Consider the following 20,155-nt stretch of genomic DNA (forward strand, 5'->3'; position numbering starts at 1 on the left):
ACCAGTTGCCTATAAAGGTTCATATTTAAAGCTGGAATCCATACTTGGGGAAACTGCCAACAAGCTCTGACAGTCTCACTGCAGAACGAGACGTTTATCCACGTTTCTGCCAACATCAAATTTTTAAGTTGTTTCAAACATCAAATTCAGAAGGTTAATAAGGATTAAGGTTTTTGATATGTTAAAACAATGTTAAAACATTACGTTTAAGCACTCATTTAAAATGGTTAAGGTAAGGGATAAGATGTGTCCACCACTGGGATCGAACACTCGCAAACCCGTAACGCGTCAAACACAAGCATACATCCTTTTACGACATTATAACCACAAAGAAGTTACTTCAAACAGCTAACACTGTTTTCTTTTCATCTGACGTCATTGAAAGAACAGTGTACAGTATTTTTTTCCCCTCACCATTCTGAATGCTCCTCTCCTCCATTTCATCAACAAAACAAAAACAATAACAAATGCGCTGGGGGCGAACAGTGGCGTTGTTTCACCGTAAGTGGATTTCAGCTTAAATTGAGACCCTTTTTAATACCCTTTTTTAAAAATCAGATATCGGACCATTTTCTAATCCACTGACTATGACATTGTCTGCTGCAGCCTATATGGCCACTGTATCTCTGCTTGAAGCGTTTTCTCTGTTCCTATGTGACTCGTCCTGCCACAGTGTCATCTCTCCCCCCAGTCTCTCCCGGCACATATTTGCTTTTGTTCTTGTCTCCCTGCCCGCCTAGCTGACTCACAATGATGATCTTGACCAAGCCGGAAAAGGTCAAGGTTAGCCAACAAATTGCCTCAAAGCAATCAGCCCTATCGGTCTCTCTGCTAACACACCATTTGCTCTCTCTCTCTCTCTCGCTCTTTCTCTTTCTCTCTCTCTCTCTGTTTACCCACGCGACTCGTGTCAGGGGGTCCGCCCACTTTGAAGTCGCACCTCTAAAGTGGGGGCTCTGCGAGAGCCGGGGACATCAAAGCGACCGTGGTGGTGACATTTCGGCGGCAGCGTGACCCAGTGGGGTGTAGCAGGGATTGGGACGATGTGGCTCAGCTGTCCTTTAAGACCCCTGGCTACTCCAGGGCTGTGGGGTGTTTGCCTCTACTCTACACAGGATTGGCTTTCATTACATGAAACAGGATCCCCCCCCCTTACCCCTCGGCCAACAATAGAGCCACCACAGTGCTCTGGAGTTCATACAATCTACTGTAACCAGACCTTCTGTGGACACACATGCTCCAAACACACACACATGGTCGCGGGTGCCTGTACACACGCACGCACACACGTTAAACACACAGACACAGAGATGGACGGACAGACAGACACTCACACACAAAGAGAAAGTGTGTGAAAGGGCAGCTAGGGGTGCCCTTGTCACCTGGCCTTTCCTGTCAAGTATGGTGCGAGTTCATCACAACACAAGTCATTCTGCTGCTATGCCTACTTCAATACATTGTAACATACCCAATATCAAAGCATGTAATCCACACAGGTTCAGTAGCTGAAGGAATGTATTTATGTGTGTAGGCTGGTGTAGCTGTTTTGGGGAGTATAGGCTTGTTATTAATGTGTCGGCCCACTGGATACCACATGTAGGGGTGTCATGATCTCCCCAACAGCTGTCTTCAGCTGTGGCTGCTATTATAAACACCTTCTAAAGCCAGGCTTGGTTAGAAGGATTGGCCCTGGATATTGTGTGAGTCCAAGGACAAACAAAACGAAAGGGCATAAGATGAGGAAAGACCATGACTGTGTTCTATTACAATGTAGAGGATGAACTAGGGGAGATCCCCTTGCATTGGTTCACTCACATTCAGTCCCTGGTGACCATGTAGATGTGTGTGTCTGTGCCGTGTCTGTGTGTGCAGCGCTGTTTCTGCTGAATCAACATGTTTCCAGGAATGCTAGCTGTTAGAAAGCCATCTCGCACATGTTGATGGAAATATGTGTGTGTGTGTGCGTTGTCTCAGGTGGAGATCGAGAAGCTCGACTACCACCACTACCTCCCTTTGTTCTTCGACGGGCTGTGTGAGACTGTGCACCCCTATGAGTTCTTCGCCCGCCAGGGGGTCCACGACATGCTCGAGCACGGGGGCACCAAGATCCTGCCCGTCATCCCCCAACTCATCATCCCCATCAAAAGTGAGTAGCAAAATGTTATTGAAACGTCACAAAAACACTGCCGTAATGTTATTACAGCACAAATACTACTGTTAACTCAACCACAACACTTATCATCATCCTTTTCAAGAGTGAGTGGCCCCAAACATTACAGAAACATCACAGGAACAGTGTCACAACATTATCAGACCATAAACACGACTCTTTCATGCAACCACAACCCTCTCACAGCAAATCTAGGCCAAATCTCCTATAAAAAATTATAAAGAGATAAATTACTGACGTGTGGCCAGACAATGGATAAATCCCCAATGCCCTATTCTTCAGCCACTAGTTGTTGCCATCCACACAGTGAGGATCTCAGTGAAAAGCCCACATATGGCCCCTTGCATCTTCCAGACCTATTATTATTAGACAGCAGGGCTAAGTGTTCTTGTTTTGCTGTTAGTGGATGAGACCCAGTCATAAGGCAAGGCAGCTAAGCTCCCGTGAATATGGCGACACGCTACATTTAAATGCGCTTTGCCTCTATGACTCTGGCGAGTCCGGCAGGACAACACCTCATTGGTTTGGTAACGTCTGCTTCCAACTCACACCCTCAAACAGGTAGATCCCCTGAACGCAGCTCACCCTCCAGATCCCAATCACCTGAATTCTAATCACCAGTTCACACACCTGTGTGTCATTATCACACACTATTTAGTTCAGTTCTTTCACCGCATCACTGTGAGTTATTGTTTGTTTTGAGGCACACGTCTTTCTGAGCTCTGTTTTTCCCGTGATTTACTCCTCCCGTGTATGATAGTTTTTGCCTATTCCCTGCCTGTACTCTAGCCTATCGGATTTCCTGTTATCTACCTATTGCCTGATCTCCCGGACTACGTTACTAACCTTTTCCCTGCCTGTACTGTTGCCCTTTTGGACCCCCTGTGTATGACCTTCTGCCTGCCCCTGGACCCTGCTACCTGCCTCCTTCTCTGGTCCTTTGCAATAAACCCCCGCTGCGTCCTGCGCTTGAAACCAGCACTCTGTCTCCCCTTATGTTCATTACAGGTTTGTCCTGAAATCACAGGCACAGTTGGCAGGCCGCAGGCTAGTTGGTCACGTCCAGGAGTGAGCGAGGACTAGCAAAAATAGCTTCAACATTTAGACAGGGATGAAACGACGAACACACAGGCTTCTAAGTTGTTATATGTAGAAAAATATATAATGTATGATTCCGTATGCCCACATGCTCTCACATCAACACACACACACAAACATACGCTAACTTTCCACACACTGAGAGGGTTTGTTTTGCACTGGAGCCAACTGTGTCAGTTTCAAAGTGGGAGATTTTAAGCGGCGCCCAGTGAGTGAGTTTGAGCAGTTGGCCGTGTGTGTGTGTGTGTGTGTGCGCTCAGTGTTTCAGCGCCTGCTGAGGCAGAGGGGTGGAACGACCAACATGAGGCAAGGCCGCTGGAGACATGAAGACATGCTGACAGGTTGACCCTGGCAATAGAGTACCCCCACACACACACACAAACACACTGCTTACTGAGTCGCAACAGAGGACGGACAGAGCATGGCCCAGTGCACATCATAACACCAAGACACAACGGTGTGGGTGTGTGTGTGTGTGTGTACATGTGTACATGTGTTTTTGTGTATGTGACTTTTTGTTGTTTACTTGATTTACACTAGAATTCCCATTTTTCAATTTATTCGCATAGTTTGTTTAATTTACCAATTGATTTCATTTGAGAAAGTCTGATTGCTGTCTGGTCGTGCATTCAGCTGTTTCACAACACTCTAAAACCAAATGGCTGCATATCGATATATGATTTTTAGACTATCGACAACTCATGAATGTGATGAATGTGTTTTATAAATAAAAGACAGCTGACATAGTGTTTTTGACTGAGACGATTATTGCTTTGATGCCTCGTCTTCAAAATGTGTCCTTGGTGGTACTAGGCCTATACTGCTTAGATCTGTATCCTCTCATACACGTGTTCAAGCACACACACACACACACACACACACTCATACCCAAGTCCACGTAGCCACTATGTCCACTCATGCATACTGACTCCCTCATATAGTAGCTACAAATTCCTAAGACCCAAAGGTGAACCAGTCCTTATGAAAAGGCACATCTAGCTGTGATAATGGAATTTTAAATGGCCTGCTTGTTATTAGCTTCTTGGTTTATTAAAATCAGGCCCATTTTGGCCTGCCGTGCGTCAAACCCGCCGGCCCATGTCTGTGTTGCAGATTAATTACTTTTCAATAGAACTCCAAGGAAGGAGGGAAAAATAAGTGCAGGCTGCAATCTGAAAGGCAGAAAGTTCTCTCTGACTGACGTTAATATAGAAGCCTCCATCTGGCTGGCGCCGACGGGCTGTTATCTTGCGACTGGCTAAATCACGTTGTTGGACTCTGTGAATTTTGATGATCATGAGTCATGACTTCAGGTCACCCGATGAGAATACGCAATGGGCTGTGCCGTCGTCATAGACCTTTACTCTGAAACTGAACTCAGGTCAATGTGGATTGCGCTCGCCTCCTTGCACGCACCTGTCACAGAGGCTACATTAGGCTAGAACAGGGTTCCTCAACAGGGTTTCCCAAACTTGGGGGGGGGGCAAATCACCTTGGTCCACAAGTTTTCTTAGCAAAATAATAAGGGAAGGGGATTCCTAGTTAATTGTACAACAATGCATTCAACTGAATTGTGTCTTCCGCATTTAACCCAACCCCTCTGAATCAGAGAGGTGTGGATGGCTGCCTTAATCGACATCCACGTCTTCGGCACCCGGGGAACAGTGGGTTAACTGCCTTGCTCAGGGGCAGAACGACAGATTTTTACTTTGTCAGCTCAAGGGATTTGATCCAGCAAACTTTCGGTTACTGGCTAAACTCTCATACCCACTAGGCTACCTGCCGCCAAATGTGGATTAAATTGATTGAGATTTCTTGTCACTGGCCTACACATAATACATTCCTTAATGTCAAAGTAGAATTTTTTTTAAAGCTGAAATATCTTGAGTCAATAAGTATTCAATCCCTTTGTTATGTCAAGCCTAAATAAGTTCAGGAGTAAAATTGTGCTTAACAAGTCACATAATAAGTTGCCTGGACTCACTCTGTGTGCAATAATAGTGTTTAACATGATTTTTGAATGACTACCTCATCTCTGTACCCCACACATACAATTATCTGTAAGGTCCCTCAGTCGAGTAGTGAATTTCAAACACAGATTCAACCACAAAGATCAGGGGGATTTTCCAATGCCTCGCAAAAAAGGGCACATATATATATATATATATATATATATATAAAGAGACATTGAATATCCCTTTGAGCATGGTGAAGTTATTAATTACACTTTGGATGGTGTATCACCCAGTCACTACAAAGATACAGGCATCCTTTCTAAATGAGTTGCCGGAGAGGAAGGAAACCACTCAGAGATTTCACAATGAGGCCAAGGGTGACATTAAAACAGTTATAGAGTTTAATGTCTATGATAGGAGAGAACTGGATCAACAACATTGTAGTTATTCCACAATACTAACCTAATTGACAGAGTAAAAAGAAGGAAGTCTGTACAGAATAAAAATATTCCAAAACATGCATCCTGTTTGCAACAAGGCACTAAAGTAACACTACAAAGAAATTGGCAAAGCAATTCACTTTTTGTCCTGAATGCAAAGTGTTATGTTTGGTGAAAATACAATACAACACATTACTGAGTAAGACTCCATACTGTCAAGCATAGTGGTGGCTGCATCATGTTATGGGTTTGCTTGTAATTGTTAAGGACTGAGGAGTTTTTCAGGATAAAAAAAAATCAACTGAATGGAGCTAAGCACAGGCAAACTCCTAGAGGGGAACCTGGTTCAGTCTGCTTTCCATCAGACACTGGGAGATGAATTCCCCTTTCAGCAGGACAATAACCTAAAACAAGGCTGGAGTCTACACTGGAGTTGCTTACCAAGAAGACAGTGAATGTTCCTGAGTGGCCGAGTTACACTTTTGACTTAAATATACTTGTAAATCTATGGCAAGACCTGAAAAAGGTTGTCTAGCAATGATCAACAACCAATTTTACAGAGTTTGACGATTTTTGAAAAGAATAATGGGCAAATGTTGCACAATTCAGGTGTGGAAAGCTCTTAGAAACCTAGAAATACTTACATCTGTAATTGCTGCCAAAGGTGATTTCTAACATGTATTGACTCATGGGGCTAATTTTCAAATCAAGATATATTAGAATTTTCCTCCACTTTGACATTAGAGAATTCTGTGTAGATTGTTGACAAAAATAACAATTAAATCAATTTTAATCCCACTTTGTAACACGTGGAAAAAGTCTAGGGGTGTGAATACTTTATGAAGGCACTATATATGTAATTGTAAACAAATCTAAGCAAGGTTTGAAATTATGTTTTGGTTAATATATTATATTTGTTTGGGCTTCTTGCGGACAATTTGCCTCCTACAAATTATTAGTAATTATATTTTTTGCCCCCTGACCCTGGCTGCGCCCGGCTGGCGGGCGACCCTGGCTGTGCCCGGGCGGCTCTGGCGGCTCCGGACTGGCGGGCGGCTCCGGACTGGCGGGCGGCTCTGGCGGCTCCGGACTGGCGGGCGGCTCCGGCGGCTCCGGACTGGCGGGTGGCTCCGGACTGGTGGGCGGCTCTGGCAGCTCCGGACTGGCGGGCGGCTCTGGCGGCTCTGGCCCAGGATTCACCAGGCTGGGGAGACATGCAGGAGGCCTGGCTCTGGGCGCAGGCACAGGCACAGGACTCACCAGGCTGGGGAGACCCACTGGAGGCCTGGTCCGAGGAGGCGGCACAGGATAGACCAGGATGGGGAGACCCACTGGAGGCCTGGTCCGACGAGGAGGCACAGGATAGACCAGGATGGGGATACCCACTGGAGGCCTGGTCCGAGTAGGAGGCACAGGATAGACCAGGATGGGGAGACCCACTGGAAGCCTGGTCCAAGGAGGAGGCACAGGATAGACCGGGCTGTGGGGGAGCACTGGAGTTCTGGTGCGTAGGCTTGCCACCCCTACTCCAGGCTGAATGCCCACTCTTGCCCGGCACGGGCGGAGCGCAGGCATAGGACGAAGTGAGCCCTCCCAGTGCCCCGGAGACACAGTGCGCAGAGCCGGCGCAGGATAGCCTGGACCGAAACGGCGCACTGGAGACCAGACGCGCTGAGCTGGCACAATCCGCCCTGGCTCGATGCCCACACTCGCATGGCACTTGCGGGGGGCTGGCCTATAGCGCACCGGGCTATGAGCGCGCACGGGAGACACTGTGCGCTTTACAGCATAACACGGTGCCTGACCAGTACCACGCTGCTTCCGGTAAGCACAGGGAGTTGGCCCAGAATCCCATCCTGGCTCTGCCACACTCTCCGTGTGCCCCCCCCCCCAAAAAAAATTGGGGGGCTGCCTCGTGCCTGTTGCGCTCCCTTGCCTCGTACCATCGCCTCTCCGCTCTCGCTGCCTCGATTTCCCACTGCGTGCGGCGATACTCCCCAGCTTGAGCCCATGGTCCTGCCCCGTCCACAATTTCCTCCCAAGTCCAGGAGTCCATAATGCTCCTTTCCTGGTGGTGCTCCTTCCTCCGCTGCTTGGTCCGTTGTTGGTGGGTGAATCTGTAACGGCCGTCGTTCAAATGAGACCAAGGTGCAGTGGAGGATGTGTTCATCTTACAAGATTTTAATAACCGAATGAACACTATACAAAAATAACCAAAAAACGACCAGCAACAGTTCTGTCAGGAACAAACTAAACAGAAAACATTCACCCACAAACCCCAAAGGAAAAACAGGCTGCCTATGTATGACTCTCAATCAGCAACAACGATCTACACCTGTTCCTGATTGAGAGCCATACACAGCCGAAACAAAGAAAACCACCAACATAGAAAAAGAAACCTAGAACGCCCACCCATGTCACACCCTGGCCTAACCAAAAATAGAGAACAAAAAACCCTCTCTATGGCCAGGGCGTTACAGATAGAATGATTGAGAAAAGGTTGAGTATTATGATGTGAGTTATGAGGTGTTGCTTTTGCAACCTTGATAGGCTTCAATCATGGCACAGGAGGGATTCTTTTTAGCACTTTGAGCCCAGAGTTTCATGTAAAATAACCCAGACAAACTATAACATTGTCATTCCAACACTACCTTTTTCAATCGGAGGAAATAAATTATGAGAAAATTATACTGATATGCTGTCATAAGCATTTCCTACTCTCTTTAAATAAGGAACAAAATTCTCAGCCACGTCTCCATTGAGCCTCCACAGATTGGCGTAACATTTGTTCTCTCTACGAGACCAAAATTAAATTTTCATTACAAGGAGATCCCCGGCTTAGGCAAGAGAACATTTCGCAGTGATCTGAAAAGTCTATTTATATTACAACAAACTCGATTGACTAAAATCTTCAAAATGCCACTCACCTGTGACATTTGGGGGAGATGAGAATACAAGGCTGTGCTTAAGTTTTTGGGAACGGAATATCTAATCGACGCGGCTTGAATAGATGATTACTTTATTCATATCCGATGTGATGCTGATTGTACCAAACGTTAATACATCCGACTCAGATTCTCCCCCTTTTGTGAGAGGCGAGAGCCTGGATGAATAATTGAACAGTCCCACGGTCCAAATGTCACAGCTAGGGAAAATTGTTTGCACTTGTGGTAATTAGAATTTCATTATTTGTTATGTGCGTTTGAAATCCCTGTCAGTCCAGATTCAACCTTATTACCGTGATGGCAGATAGCTCTCCCCGTGTGTGAAGGAACAGGAGAAAGATCCTAGAATGGATACACTCATACTGCATTGTCTGTAACACTAATACACGCACAGTCACACACACGCATGCACGTATACCCACACATGCACGTAAACACACACACACACACACACATTGAATGTATAAAATATGAAGGCTTTGAATGAAAGATGATAGGACCATCCATTCTTCATGTCACACAGAGCATGTGTATAAATGACACCCCTGGTTTTGACGACACAATGTCCCTGTAATGGAATGTTAGCAGTGTGTGTATGAGTGTCATCGGTGTGTGTGGATTACACATTCTCTGTCTCTGACTGAGAGTGGGTTTGACATGAATATCACTTGTTTGTGATTGTGTGCATGCCTGCGTGTGTGTGCGTGCAAGTGTGTGTTTTTTGCGTGCATGCGAATGTTTGTGTGTGTGTGTGTGTGTGTGTGTGTGTGTGTGTGTGTGTGCGCGCATCACCTCTCCAGAGCTGTTTTCCCCCTCTCATGTCAACCTGTCAGGCCTGTCTCGGTGCAGTGCAGTATGGCTGGAAGGGAGGCTGTGTCTGCGTGTGTGTGACAGCCATGCATTTGAATATGAGCTGTTTTAACACTCAGGCCACAGGTGACGCCGCATGCCGCTCCCTAAGTGTACTAACTGTCATACTACCCAGTTTATGGTTCCTGACCCCCCCCTCGCTCTCCCTCGCTCCCCTCCTTCGCCTGCTAACATAATTCATTCTCGCCCTCTATGTCAGACATGTGTTTTCCCTCATATAGCTTAGCTTCTCCCTTTTATTATTCAAGATTTGTTTTTGCATGAATAGTTATAACTCCTTTTAGTTCTGTTTATGACAATATCCACTTAAGGGGACTAAGAGCTATTGGGACTGTCCTATAGCTGCTTCAGCGGCTTTGAAGAAAAACGTTTGAACGGTTAGATTGTGTTTATCTTGGTTTTAATGGGCGATCTGCAGTTGCTACATCCATTTTAGGACATAGAAATGTATGCATATTGATATACAGTGCATTTGGAAAGTATTCAGACCCCTTGAATTTTACAACATTTTGTTACGTTACAGCCTTAATCTAAAATGGATTCAATAGTTTTTTCCCCTCATCAATCTACACAGGTTTTCATGAAGGATCTCTCTGTACTTTGCTCTGTTTGCCTTTCCCTTGATCCTGACTAGTCTCCCAGTCCCTGCCACTGAAAAACATCCCCACAGCATGATGCTGCCACCACCATCCTTCACCGTAGGGATGATGCCAGGTTTCCTCTGGATGTGACGCTTGGCATTCAGGACAAAGAGTTCAATCTTGGTTTCATCAGGCCAGATAATCTTGTTTCTCATTGTCTGAGAGTCTTTAGGTGCCTTTTGGCAAACTCCAAGGCTGTCATGTGCCTTTTACTGAGGAATTGCTTCCGTCTGGTCACTCTACCATAATAGTCTGCTTGGTGGAGTGCTGCAGAGATGGTTGTCCTTCTGGAAGGTTCTCCCATTTCCACAGAGGGACTCTGGAGCTCTGTCAGAGTGACCATCGGGTTCTTGGTCACCTCCCTGACCAAGATAGAGGGCCACTGTGTTCTTGGGAACCTTCAATGCTGCAGACATTTTTTGCTACCCTTCCCCAGATCTGTGCCTCGACACAATCCTTTCTCGGAGCTCTACGGACAATTCCTTCGATCTCATGGCTTATGTAGATAGGTGTGTGCCTTTCCAAATCAAGTCCAATCAATTGAATATACAACAGGTGGACTCCAATCAAGTTGTAGAAACATCTCAAGGATGATCAATAGAAACAGGATGCACCTGAGCTCAATTTCGAGTCTCATAGCAAAGGGTCTGAAAACTTTTTTATTTGTAATTAATGTGCCCATAAAAAATAAACCTGTTTTCGCTTTTTCATTATGGGGTAGATTCATGAGGATTCTTTTTTTTCATCCATTTTAAGATAAGGCTGTAACATAACAAAATGTGGAAAAATTCAAGGGGTCTGAATACTTTCCAGATGCACTGTATACCAATTGATTCCTGAAGAACTTAAATTGCCCCTTTAAAGGCCCAGTGCAGTCAAAAACGTGATTTGTGTGTGTTTTATATGTATTTACACAATGAGGTTTAGGGATGTAACGATTCATTGATCTGCATCGGCCCCCGATTTAAATGTTTCAAATACGCCTCCACTGATCCGCGGACCCCAGAATTACTTTATTTCTACCTTACGAAAATACTTCATATTTTGTGACAACTGATGTCGACTTTCGGTGTCGAACTAAAAGCATGTAACTGTGTTGACAGACATTGATCTACAAGTCATGTTGCATGCCGAACAACCCTAGGGAATATCAGTAGCCTAGTCAAACTGCACACTGTGCCTAGGTTCGCATGTTGACCAATGCCAGTTAGACGGCCTTGTTCCTGATATTGCACATCTGCGTTAAAATGGCTAATTTGGTTGTTTGTTATCAATGCGCTGTTCAACAATTTGTATTTTACCGGAATAAAAGTAAGCTACGGGAGACAACTCTCATCTGGCTATACCTGCTGAACGGGGCTTACAATAGATTTTATTTGGATTGTTCAGGCTCACCATCAGCAACAGTTTTGATAGTTTCGCTTTAAACAATTGGTGTATATGGTCATTTTTAGATTTACAGGGTAAAGTTAATGTTTTCATAACGATGAATCACTTGTGCGAGGCGCACTGCATGGCTAAAGTGGGTGGAGAAAAGAAGCTCACTAAACTTCCAAACGTGCTTTACACTGAGTGTACAAAACATTAGGAACCCCTTCCTAATAATGAGTTGCACCCTTATTTGCCCTCAGAACAGCCTCAATTTGTCTGGGCATGGACTCTTCAAGGTGTCGAAAGCGTTCCACAGGGATGTTGTCCCATGTTGACTCTAATGCTTCCCACAGTTGTGTCAAGGTGCCTGGCACCTACTACCATACCCCGTTCAAGGGCACTTAAATATTTTGTCTTGCCCGTTCACCCTCTGAATGGTACACATATACAATCCATGTGTCAATTGTCTCAAGACTTAAAAATCCTTCTTTAACCTGTCTCCTCCCCTTCATCTACACTGATTGAAGTGGATTTAACAGGTGACATCAATAAGGGATCATAGCTTTCACCTGGATTCACCTTGCCAGTCAGTGTATACTTGGCTATGTCATAGCTAATTTGTAAACGATAAATATTGATACATTACTAGCTCAAAAAACTGAATCTGCAACAATGACAAGTTAATTAGTGGGTGATGTATATTTCAGAACCAAAGTGGGGGGACAAAAAGCATTCCACTTTGTGGTAGGTGGTAGATGACTAGTCTCCCTTATTGCTCAGATCAGGTGCCTACATAGTATACACCATAGAAATGCACACATACATAGTATTCAACACATACATAAATACACACACACACACACACACACACACACACACACACACACACACACACACACACACACACACACACACACACACAGAAGTCGCCTCAGACAGATCCAGCTCAGAGAGGTCCAGCTTTTGAGCTCCACCAGCAAGCGATTTTAAGAATGGAAAATGAATTTGCTTATGCAACTTATGTTAGTGCATCGAATCGTATCGTTTCAAACTAAAACATATCGTTCCTGCATCATATCATAACCCATGTATCAAGATACATATCAAATCCTCTTGAAAGGGAAAGATGCACATCCCTAATGAGGTTGGAATAATAGCTACATTCTTGCATGAGAAATTGCTCTTTGCTAAGAAGCATTTTTTTTCTTGTTGACCATTTTCATTGAGAACAATCACAGTAAGGTACTTACTTAATTGTTACCCAGAAATGATTTGTTATGGATAAAAATGGCTGCATTGGACCTTTTAAAGCAACACTTTCTTATTGTAATGAGCCAGAAAAACAACAACAGGTACACAACAGCAGGGTTCTGTGGAAGTCTATTGGTTTGTTAGAGTCCAAGATTAAGGGATTGTTCAAAAGGAGGAAAACATATGTAAGGAGTCACCTGAGAAGTGCCACACACACCTCTCTTCCCACCCATTTGCCCACTAACACCCACACAGTGGGAGATGGAGTTAAGTGCAACTGTCGGCCAAATTGCCCGTGATTGTCTCTCACTTATTCCTTCCTGTCTCTGTGGTGCCTTTTGAAATCTCTGATTGCAGCCAGTCATTTCAAGTCAAAGGCTGGCACCAAAAACCATTGATTTCAGTGGAGGTAGTGTGAATGCCACGTGACCTCATTCTGTCTTTTCTGCTAAATGTGCTAAATGTTCACAATAGGAGGGCTGAATCGTTAATTCTCAATCACACACCTCCCTAGGGAACGCCTCTATGAAAACAAGTACACACACACACACACAACCCCCTCTCCCAGACCTGTAACCCCTGACCTCTATCCTGTGTGCACTCCATAGAAATAGAATCACTAGATTAGCCATCAAATCAATGTATAGGTCTGGGTGGACGGCGGCCATATTGAATGTACCAATAACTATGATAATGAACTCATTCTATTTCTATGGTGCCCATAACCATGTAAATCAATATATGGTTATGAGTCAATGGCGGCCATATTGAGTGTACCCATAACAATAATAACATTCTATTTCTTTGGTGCCCTTCCTCTCTGTCTCACAGATGCCTTGAATACACGAAACAGGCAAGTGATCTGCACCACGCTGAAGGTGCTGCAGCACCTGGTGGTGTCTGGAGAAATGGTGGGAGAGGCCCTGGTACCCTACTACAGACAGATTCTGCCCATCCTCAACATCTTCAAGAACATGAACAGTGAGTCACTTACATTATAGATCTAGCCTATACTGTGTGTCTGGCAGTATGTGTATTGTGGTGAATTTGAGGGGTAGTCCGAGCGGGATTTAAACACGCGACCCTGCAACAGCTACGCTACCTAAGCCATTACGCCATCACCAAAAATGCTGAACCACTTGGTGAGGTTGCTGGTGTTGTGCTACGGATGCTACGGTATGTTTGCGAGTGCTAGCTTACTATCGCGAAAGCGCAGAGTCAGTACAGTATGTACAGTACAGTATGTAGCATATGTCTTTGACTGATGGCCACAGCGATACTGTTCATGTTTACTAGGCTATATGGTGAAAGGACAGTTTGAATGGCGGATGTGGTATCTTTAATTTATATATTTTTTATTTTTTTAGGGGTTAGATCAGCTTTACTATTGCAGATAGATTGTAGGTTCCATCAATGTAATTGTCTACATCGTTTCCAATCCCCCATATATATTTGTAAATATATACAGTACCATTCAAAAGTTTGGACACACCCACTCATTCGAGGGTTTTTCTTTATTTTTACTATTTTCTACATTGTAGAATAATAGTGAAGACATCAAAACTTTGAAATAACACATATGGAATCCTGTAGTAACCAAAAAAGTGTTAAACAAATGTGTCATCAAGGCAAAGGGTGGCTACTTTGAAGAATCTCTTCAAAGTATATTGATTTGTTTATGGACGAGCTCCCGCTCCCGTCCATTTCCAGGAATCAAAGGCTTGATGTTAGAGAGCTGTCACTATTAACATGTTAATGGACAGGTTTTTTTTTGTGTGCATGCATGTCTGTGTGCTCACTATTACTCGCTATAAAAGCTTATTTTTGTCCTTGAATGTCCCATATCCCATCAAGGTTGAACTTGAGTCGTGCTCATCCCCTTTCATCTAACTAGATGCATCACTTTTCCTTTTCCCATCAATGTATTGGCTTTAGACTAGAGGACAACCAACGTCCTTCTGATCCCCAAGCCTCCACCCCTATCCTACGTGACACACAGCGTCTCCAGATTGGCATTCGATAGGCATGGCTCTTTGTGTGGCGCTGTCAAGCCTCAAAGCGTCGACACGGCCCCATTCACAGCCGGACGGTGAGAGACAGACAGCCAGCTCGACTCAGACAATCCCCAAAACGCCAGTCATTCACCGGCGTCAGTGGAATGTGAAAGAAGATTGGCATTGTGAATCAATCACTTAAACACAGGGCTTAAACAGGGCCTGAACACAGGGCTTTAGTCTATTAATCAATATCCAATTTGAATCTCTTGTCTCTTTAATTTGGTTACATTATCTTGTTGCCATTTTAGCATCAGGGGAGGAGAGAAAAAAAGGAGAGACGGGGAGAAAAAGATAGAAAGAAAGACAAAAGGGAGGATAGAAAATGGTGTCTTATTAGCACTGGGGCCTTATGCAAATCTCCTCTGTAAATTAGCTGTCAAATCAATCCCTAAACCGTTTTGGAGCGGGTGTATTTCAGGCGCAGCGGTTGGGCTGGCGAGCCCCACTAGGAATAGTTTATCTCTGCCTGATAGCTGCCCTGCTGCCTGGGTTGGCTGCTGCCTCGGTCTGTTCTGGTCTGGTCTGGCATTCATTATTCCATCCCCAGCCCCCTATCACCTGGCTCGGCTGGTCCCTGCTCCTCCTGCTCCCTGCCCAGCCCACTGGCTGGCTGCTGGGGTCTGACCTCTAACAGGGGGCCAGTGCACACACACTGGCAACCAGGCCTCGAATTTCCCGGTGGCCGTAATGCCCCATAAAAAAAATGCCTTGCGGCCATGGTGGCCATTATGCCCTTGGGCTGAACATTATAATTCCCTTCTCCCGGCTGCCACTCGCCATGTTCCCGAAGACACCTCTCATTCACATGGCTCTATCAGATATCTCAATTCTTATATGCCAATGCCCGTCACTTGATCGGGTCCGTCTTAGGCATCACAGCTACGAAGTACAAGTGAAGACAGACACATCAGGATTCTTATCGAATTCCGAGGCATCTATATTCTATTGGTCAGCTTGTCGTTCTGTGCCAGAAATAAATATTCGAACTAAACTCTGGGACAGTGAGACAATAGATTGAAATTCGTACAACCACTGTACATCAAACAAACATTTAAAAGCAATGAGGCTGATGCAACAGATCAGAACGTTTAGCTTAAAATGTTGATAAACTATTGCTTCTTCACATTATATGCGCAGTAGGTTATACACGCAAATGTTCCAAAATGCAATTAGCTGGAAACACCATTCTCAAAAGCCCACTGCAATTGTGAGCGGTTTCATTTGACAGAGATTCAAATATCCTTTAGAAATTTAGAAAGAGGGAAGATCTAAAGATTGTCACGGTTGTCATAGGAATGAGCGGACCAAAGTGCAGCGTGTGTGTCGTTCCACATTTTATTTATACTGTGAAACTATGCAATACATAAATAAAGAAAGGTGAAACAGACACTACTCAAAACTAATCTCCCACAAACCCAGGTGGGAAAAACCCCTACTTAAGTATGATCTCCAATTAGAGACTACGAGGACCAGCTGCCTCTAATTGGAGATCATCACAAACAAAACCAACATAGAAATACAAAACTAGAACATGAACATAGAAATACAAAACATAGAAAAACACTCCCTGTCACGCCCTGACCTACTCTACCATAGAAAATAACATCTTACTATGGTCAGGGCGTGACAAATATGTAGCTACTGTAGCATGTGTTGCTAATATGACTAGAATTGTGCTGGACAACGGCTGCTGGACAATGAAAGACAATTATTTGAAAACCAATAGAACATGAGAGAAATAGCCTACTGGTTTCAATGGCATTTTGTGTAGGCCAGTGACAACAAATCTCAATTTAATCCATTTTAAATTCAGGCTGTAGCACAACCAAATGTCAAAAAAGTTGAGGGGTGTTTATAAATTAATTCCTTCGACTTTCCAATGTTCGGAGTTTGGCTAATCTACTTCGAAACAAGGTAAGACATGCCCCATTGTCACGTAGCGCACACGTTACACCCATGAAATGACAATAAAACATCCAGGTTTTAAACAATGACATTTGTGGTTAAACAGTTTCAAAATGTTGACTGCCTCCACTCAGATTGCAAGGTGTGTAATGTGGCAGTGCGCAACTGGCACTGGCCTTTCTCCTAACGAACAGTACCTGAAATATGTCAACAGAATCAAGCCTTTAGATGTTAATATTAACTATCCTACATTATATTTGTCAAACATTACTGGCGTTCAATTCAATTCAAATTTTATTGGTCACATACACGTGTTTAGCATATGTTGTTGCGGGTGTAGCGGAATGCTTGCGTTAAGCCTGGATATATGTCGTTTAAAGTTTGGCTACATTTTCTGTTTTCTCCCTCACGTTAGCATTGGTGTGGACATGTGAGGCTATTAGCCAATACGCAGATACTGTATCACCTACATATGACTGGCAAATTATTTATTTACAGTTACATACACTTATGTTTCTCTTAACAGAATGGCTAGTGTTTTTTGGTTTTCAAATGAATTTAATTGGCTATTTTGATTAATGGCCTTGGTGCCCAAGCAGATGGTCTTCGTGCCCTGGCAGATTGGGCACCTCTTGAAGTCCACATGGTCTTGCCCCTAGAATCTCGAAATTCCAGGCTTGCTGGCAACCCATTAACGCTTGTCATAGGCCTCCGTTTTAGGGAATCCAGGCAGCGTCCCAAATGGTACTGTATGAGGATTTTACCAGATCAACACTGAAGATTGCTTCCACTCTATTAGAAAAACAAGTGCATAACCTGTCAAGGTGTTGATGAGCACTTGATGGGTTGTATACACACCCTGTAGCGCTTCCTACCGGACCAGTGTTGGTGACCACTGCGTTAGAATATTGTTGTTGATGTACTGAACACTGTACACATTAACAAGCCTCACGATGAGCACAAGACATTGAAAAGATGTTGAAAATAGTTATTTTTGGTTGAAAGGATGTTGAAAATACCTTTTTAAGGTGCTCACTGGGCTACTTCTATGAAGTTTGATGCAATGGTACAGTCATCTTTTCATGAACCCCTATCACTATCTCAATACTCAAAGGTCTGAATTGGAAATGTATGAATCACTCTCTATGCACTACTTAAGCCTATTACTTTGCAGTTTGTACTTTGATGTTTCAAGTTCACTGTCATCTATTCAAGTCTTTCCTTTGTGCGGCATAGTTTTATTTTTGATTCATCAAAGTCTATCCATTATCTAATGTGTTTCCCACCTTCGGCTTGCTTTGTCACGCACATGATTCAATCATTCTGAACAAAAATGCAACGATCCACAAGATAGAAGCTACATTAATCAAACGCATTGCACAGATTCTACAGAACACAAGGCACAAAAGACTTCAGTCTGTGGTTGACTGGTAACCTCTTTCCCACAACACTCCCACACCATAACTCACTACTACTGGGCCTAACCCCCCATTCCAGCAGTAGCATCCCCTCCCCCCTCGCTCATCTCCCCACCCAGTGTCTGCAGCTGGAGTCTCGACAGAGCGACGGTGGGTGGGATAGGGTAAGGGAAAGGGCGAGGGGGGACGTTTGGGTGTGGGGAGAGTACGCCAATGGCTCCATGAAAGGACATCTTGTGTCCCCCATGTGCAGCTGTTGGCTGCTGTGGTGGTGGTGGGCGAGAGGCGAGGGAGTGCCACCGCCAACATTCTGTCTCTGACTCCTCTCTCAGTGTCTCACCACACTGTCCCCTTTATCAGGGCTGCCAGCCCCCCGGCCACAAGTCTCCTCTTTGTGGTCCCCCCAGCTATCTAACACAGCAGAGCTCTGTTTCCATGTCCCTCTCTGCCCTTCCTCCCGGTCCCTGTCCATACACTTCAAAAGACAGAGCTTTGGGTTTGGGTTGAGGTAGGCCTAAGTCCTCCCTGGCATCTCCCTGGGCAGCCTCGTTGGGGTCTTTAGGTGTCCTTTGACTACCAGGTCACCCTATCTCACTCTTGGGAATGTGCATGGTCTTGACCTGTGGCTGTGAGAGTGGCCCGGATGCTATATAAAGAAGGAATTTATGCATGTCTCCATTCTCAGATACGCGATATAACTAGGCTTGTGTTTGACTTGCTGCAAGCAGCCATTGCAGCTGACACTGTAATGTTTCAAAGGGAAGTTAACAATGATGAGTTATTATGGCGGAGATGATGCATTATAATACTTGATGCAGCACTTTGTTTTCTGAATCAGCTCTGTTGGTGTGTGTGTGTGTGTGTGTGTGTGTGTGTGTGTGTGTGTGTGTGTGTGTGTGTGTGTGTGTGTGTGTGTGTGTGTGTGTGTGTGTGTGTGTGTGTGTGTGTGTGTGTGTGTGTGTGTGTGATGACGGGGTTTCGGATAGTGCAGAAAATCACAGATGCAATTTGCACGGCTCTCTTGTTTGCTTGCTGTGATGAATCTCATCCCTAATGGGATGCAACAAACATTCCTTATGAGAGAGCAATGTAGTCCGTCATCCAGCAAATTCCTCTCTTTTTAGGAACAGCAGTTGTTTACAGCGCCTTCAGAAAGTATTGGCACCCCTTAACTTTTTCAACACTTTGTTGTGTTACAGCCTGAATTTAAAATGGATTAAATTGAGATTGTTTTGTCACTGGCCTACGCACAATACCCCATAATGTCAATGCGGAATCATTTTTTTCAAAATGTTTTAAAAGCTGAAATGTCTGGAGTCAGTAAGTGTTCAATCACTTTTATGGCAAACCTAAATAAGTTCAAGAGTAAAAATTTGTCACATAAAAAGTCACATAATAAAAAAGTCACATAATAAGTTGCATGGACTCACTATGTGTGCAATAATCATGTTTAATATGATCTCTGTACCCCACACATACATTTATCTGTAAGGTCCCTCAGTCGAGCAGTGAATTTCAAACACAGATTCAACCACAAAGACCAGGGAGGTTTTTTTTAGGATAAAAAAGAAACGGAATGGAGTTAAGCACAGGCAAAATCCTAAAGGAAAACCTGGTTCAGTCTGCTTTCCACCACCCCTGTGAGATGAATTCACCGTTCTTGATTGGCCGAGTTACAGTTTTGACTTAAATCTATGGCAAGACTTGAAAATGGTTGTCTAGCAATGATCAAAAACCAAGTGAGAGAGCTTTAAGAATTTTTTAAAGAATAATGGACAAATATTGCACAATCCAGGTGTGCCAAGCTCTCATAAAGACTCACAGCTTTAATTGCTGCCAAAGGTGAATCTAACGTGTATTGACTCAGGGGTGTGAATCCATAACTCAAATTAAAGCAAGAGAGGGTGTGCTAAACAACTTGTTGTGCTGCGGTCATAGGTACGAGGCGAGTACCGTAGCTCAGCCTTAAAAAAGTCATTTTGCACAACCTTGAGTGTACAATTGCTTTTATACAATGGGTTACCAATTAAATAC

The 20,155-nt window shown here is 44.3% G+C and overlaps 1 protein-coding gene across 1 annotated transcript in view; it reads left to right on the top strand.

Annotated features, from left to right (window-relative positions):
- The window catches only part of LOC115162577 (parkin coregulated gene protein homolog), a 271,046-nt gene that overhangs the window by 121,566 nt on the left and 129,325 nt on the right, over positions 1-20,155 (top strand). The window contains exons 3-4 of the mRNA XM_029714023.1: positions 1,975-2,146; positions 13,573-13,722. Coding sequence (XP_029569883.1) covers positions 1,975-2,146; positions 13,573-13,722 — 322 coding nt within the window. The remainder of the gene's footprint in view (positions 1-1,974; positions 2,147-13,572; positions 13,723-20,155) is intronic.

The sequence above is a fragment of the Salmo trutta genome, chromosome 25 (genome assembly GCF_901001165.1).
Source record: "Salmo trutta chromosome 25, fSalTru1.1, whole genome shotgun sequence".
In the NCBI taxonomy this organism is placed as follows: Eukaryota; Metazoa; Chordata; class Actinopteri; order Salmoniformes; family Salmonidae; genus Salmo; species Salmo trutta.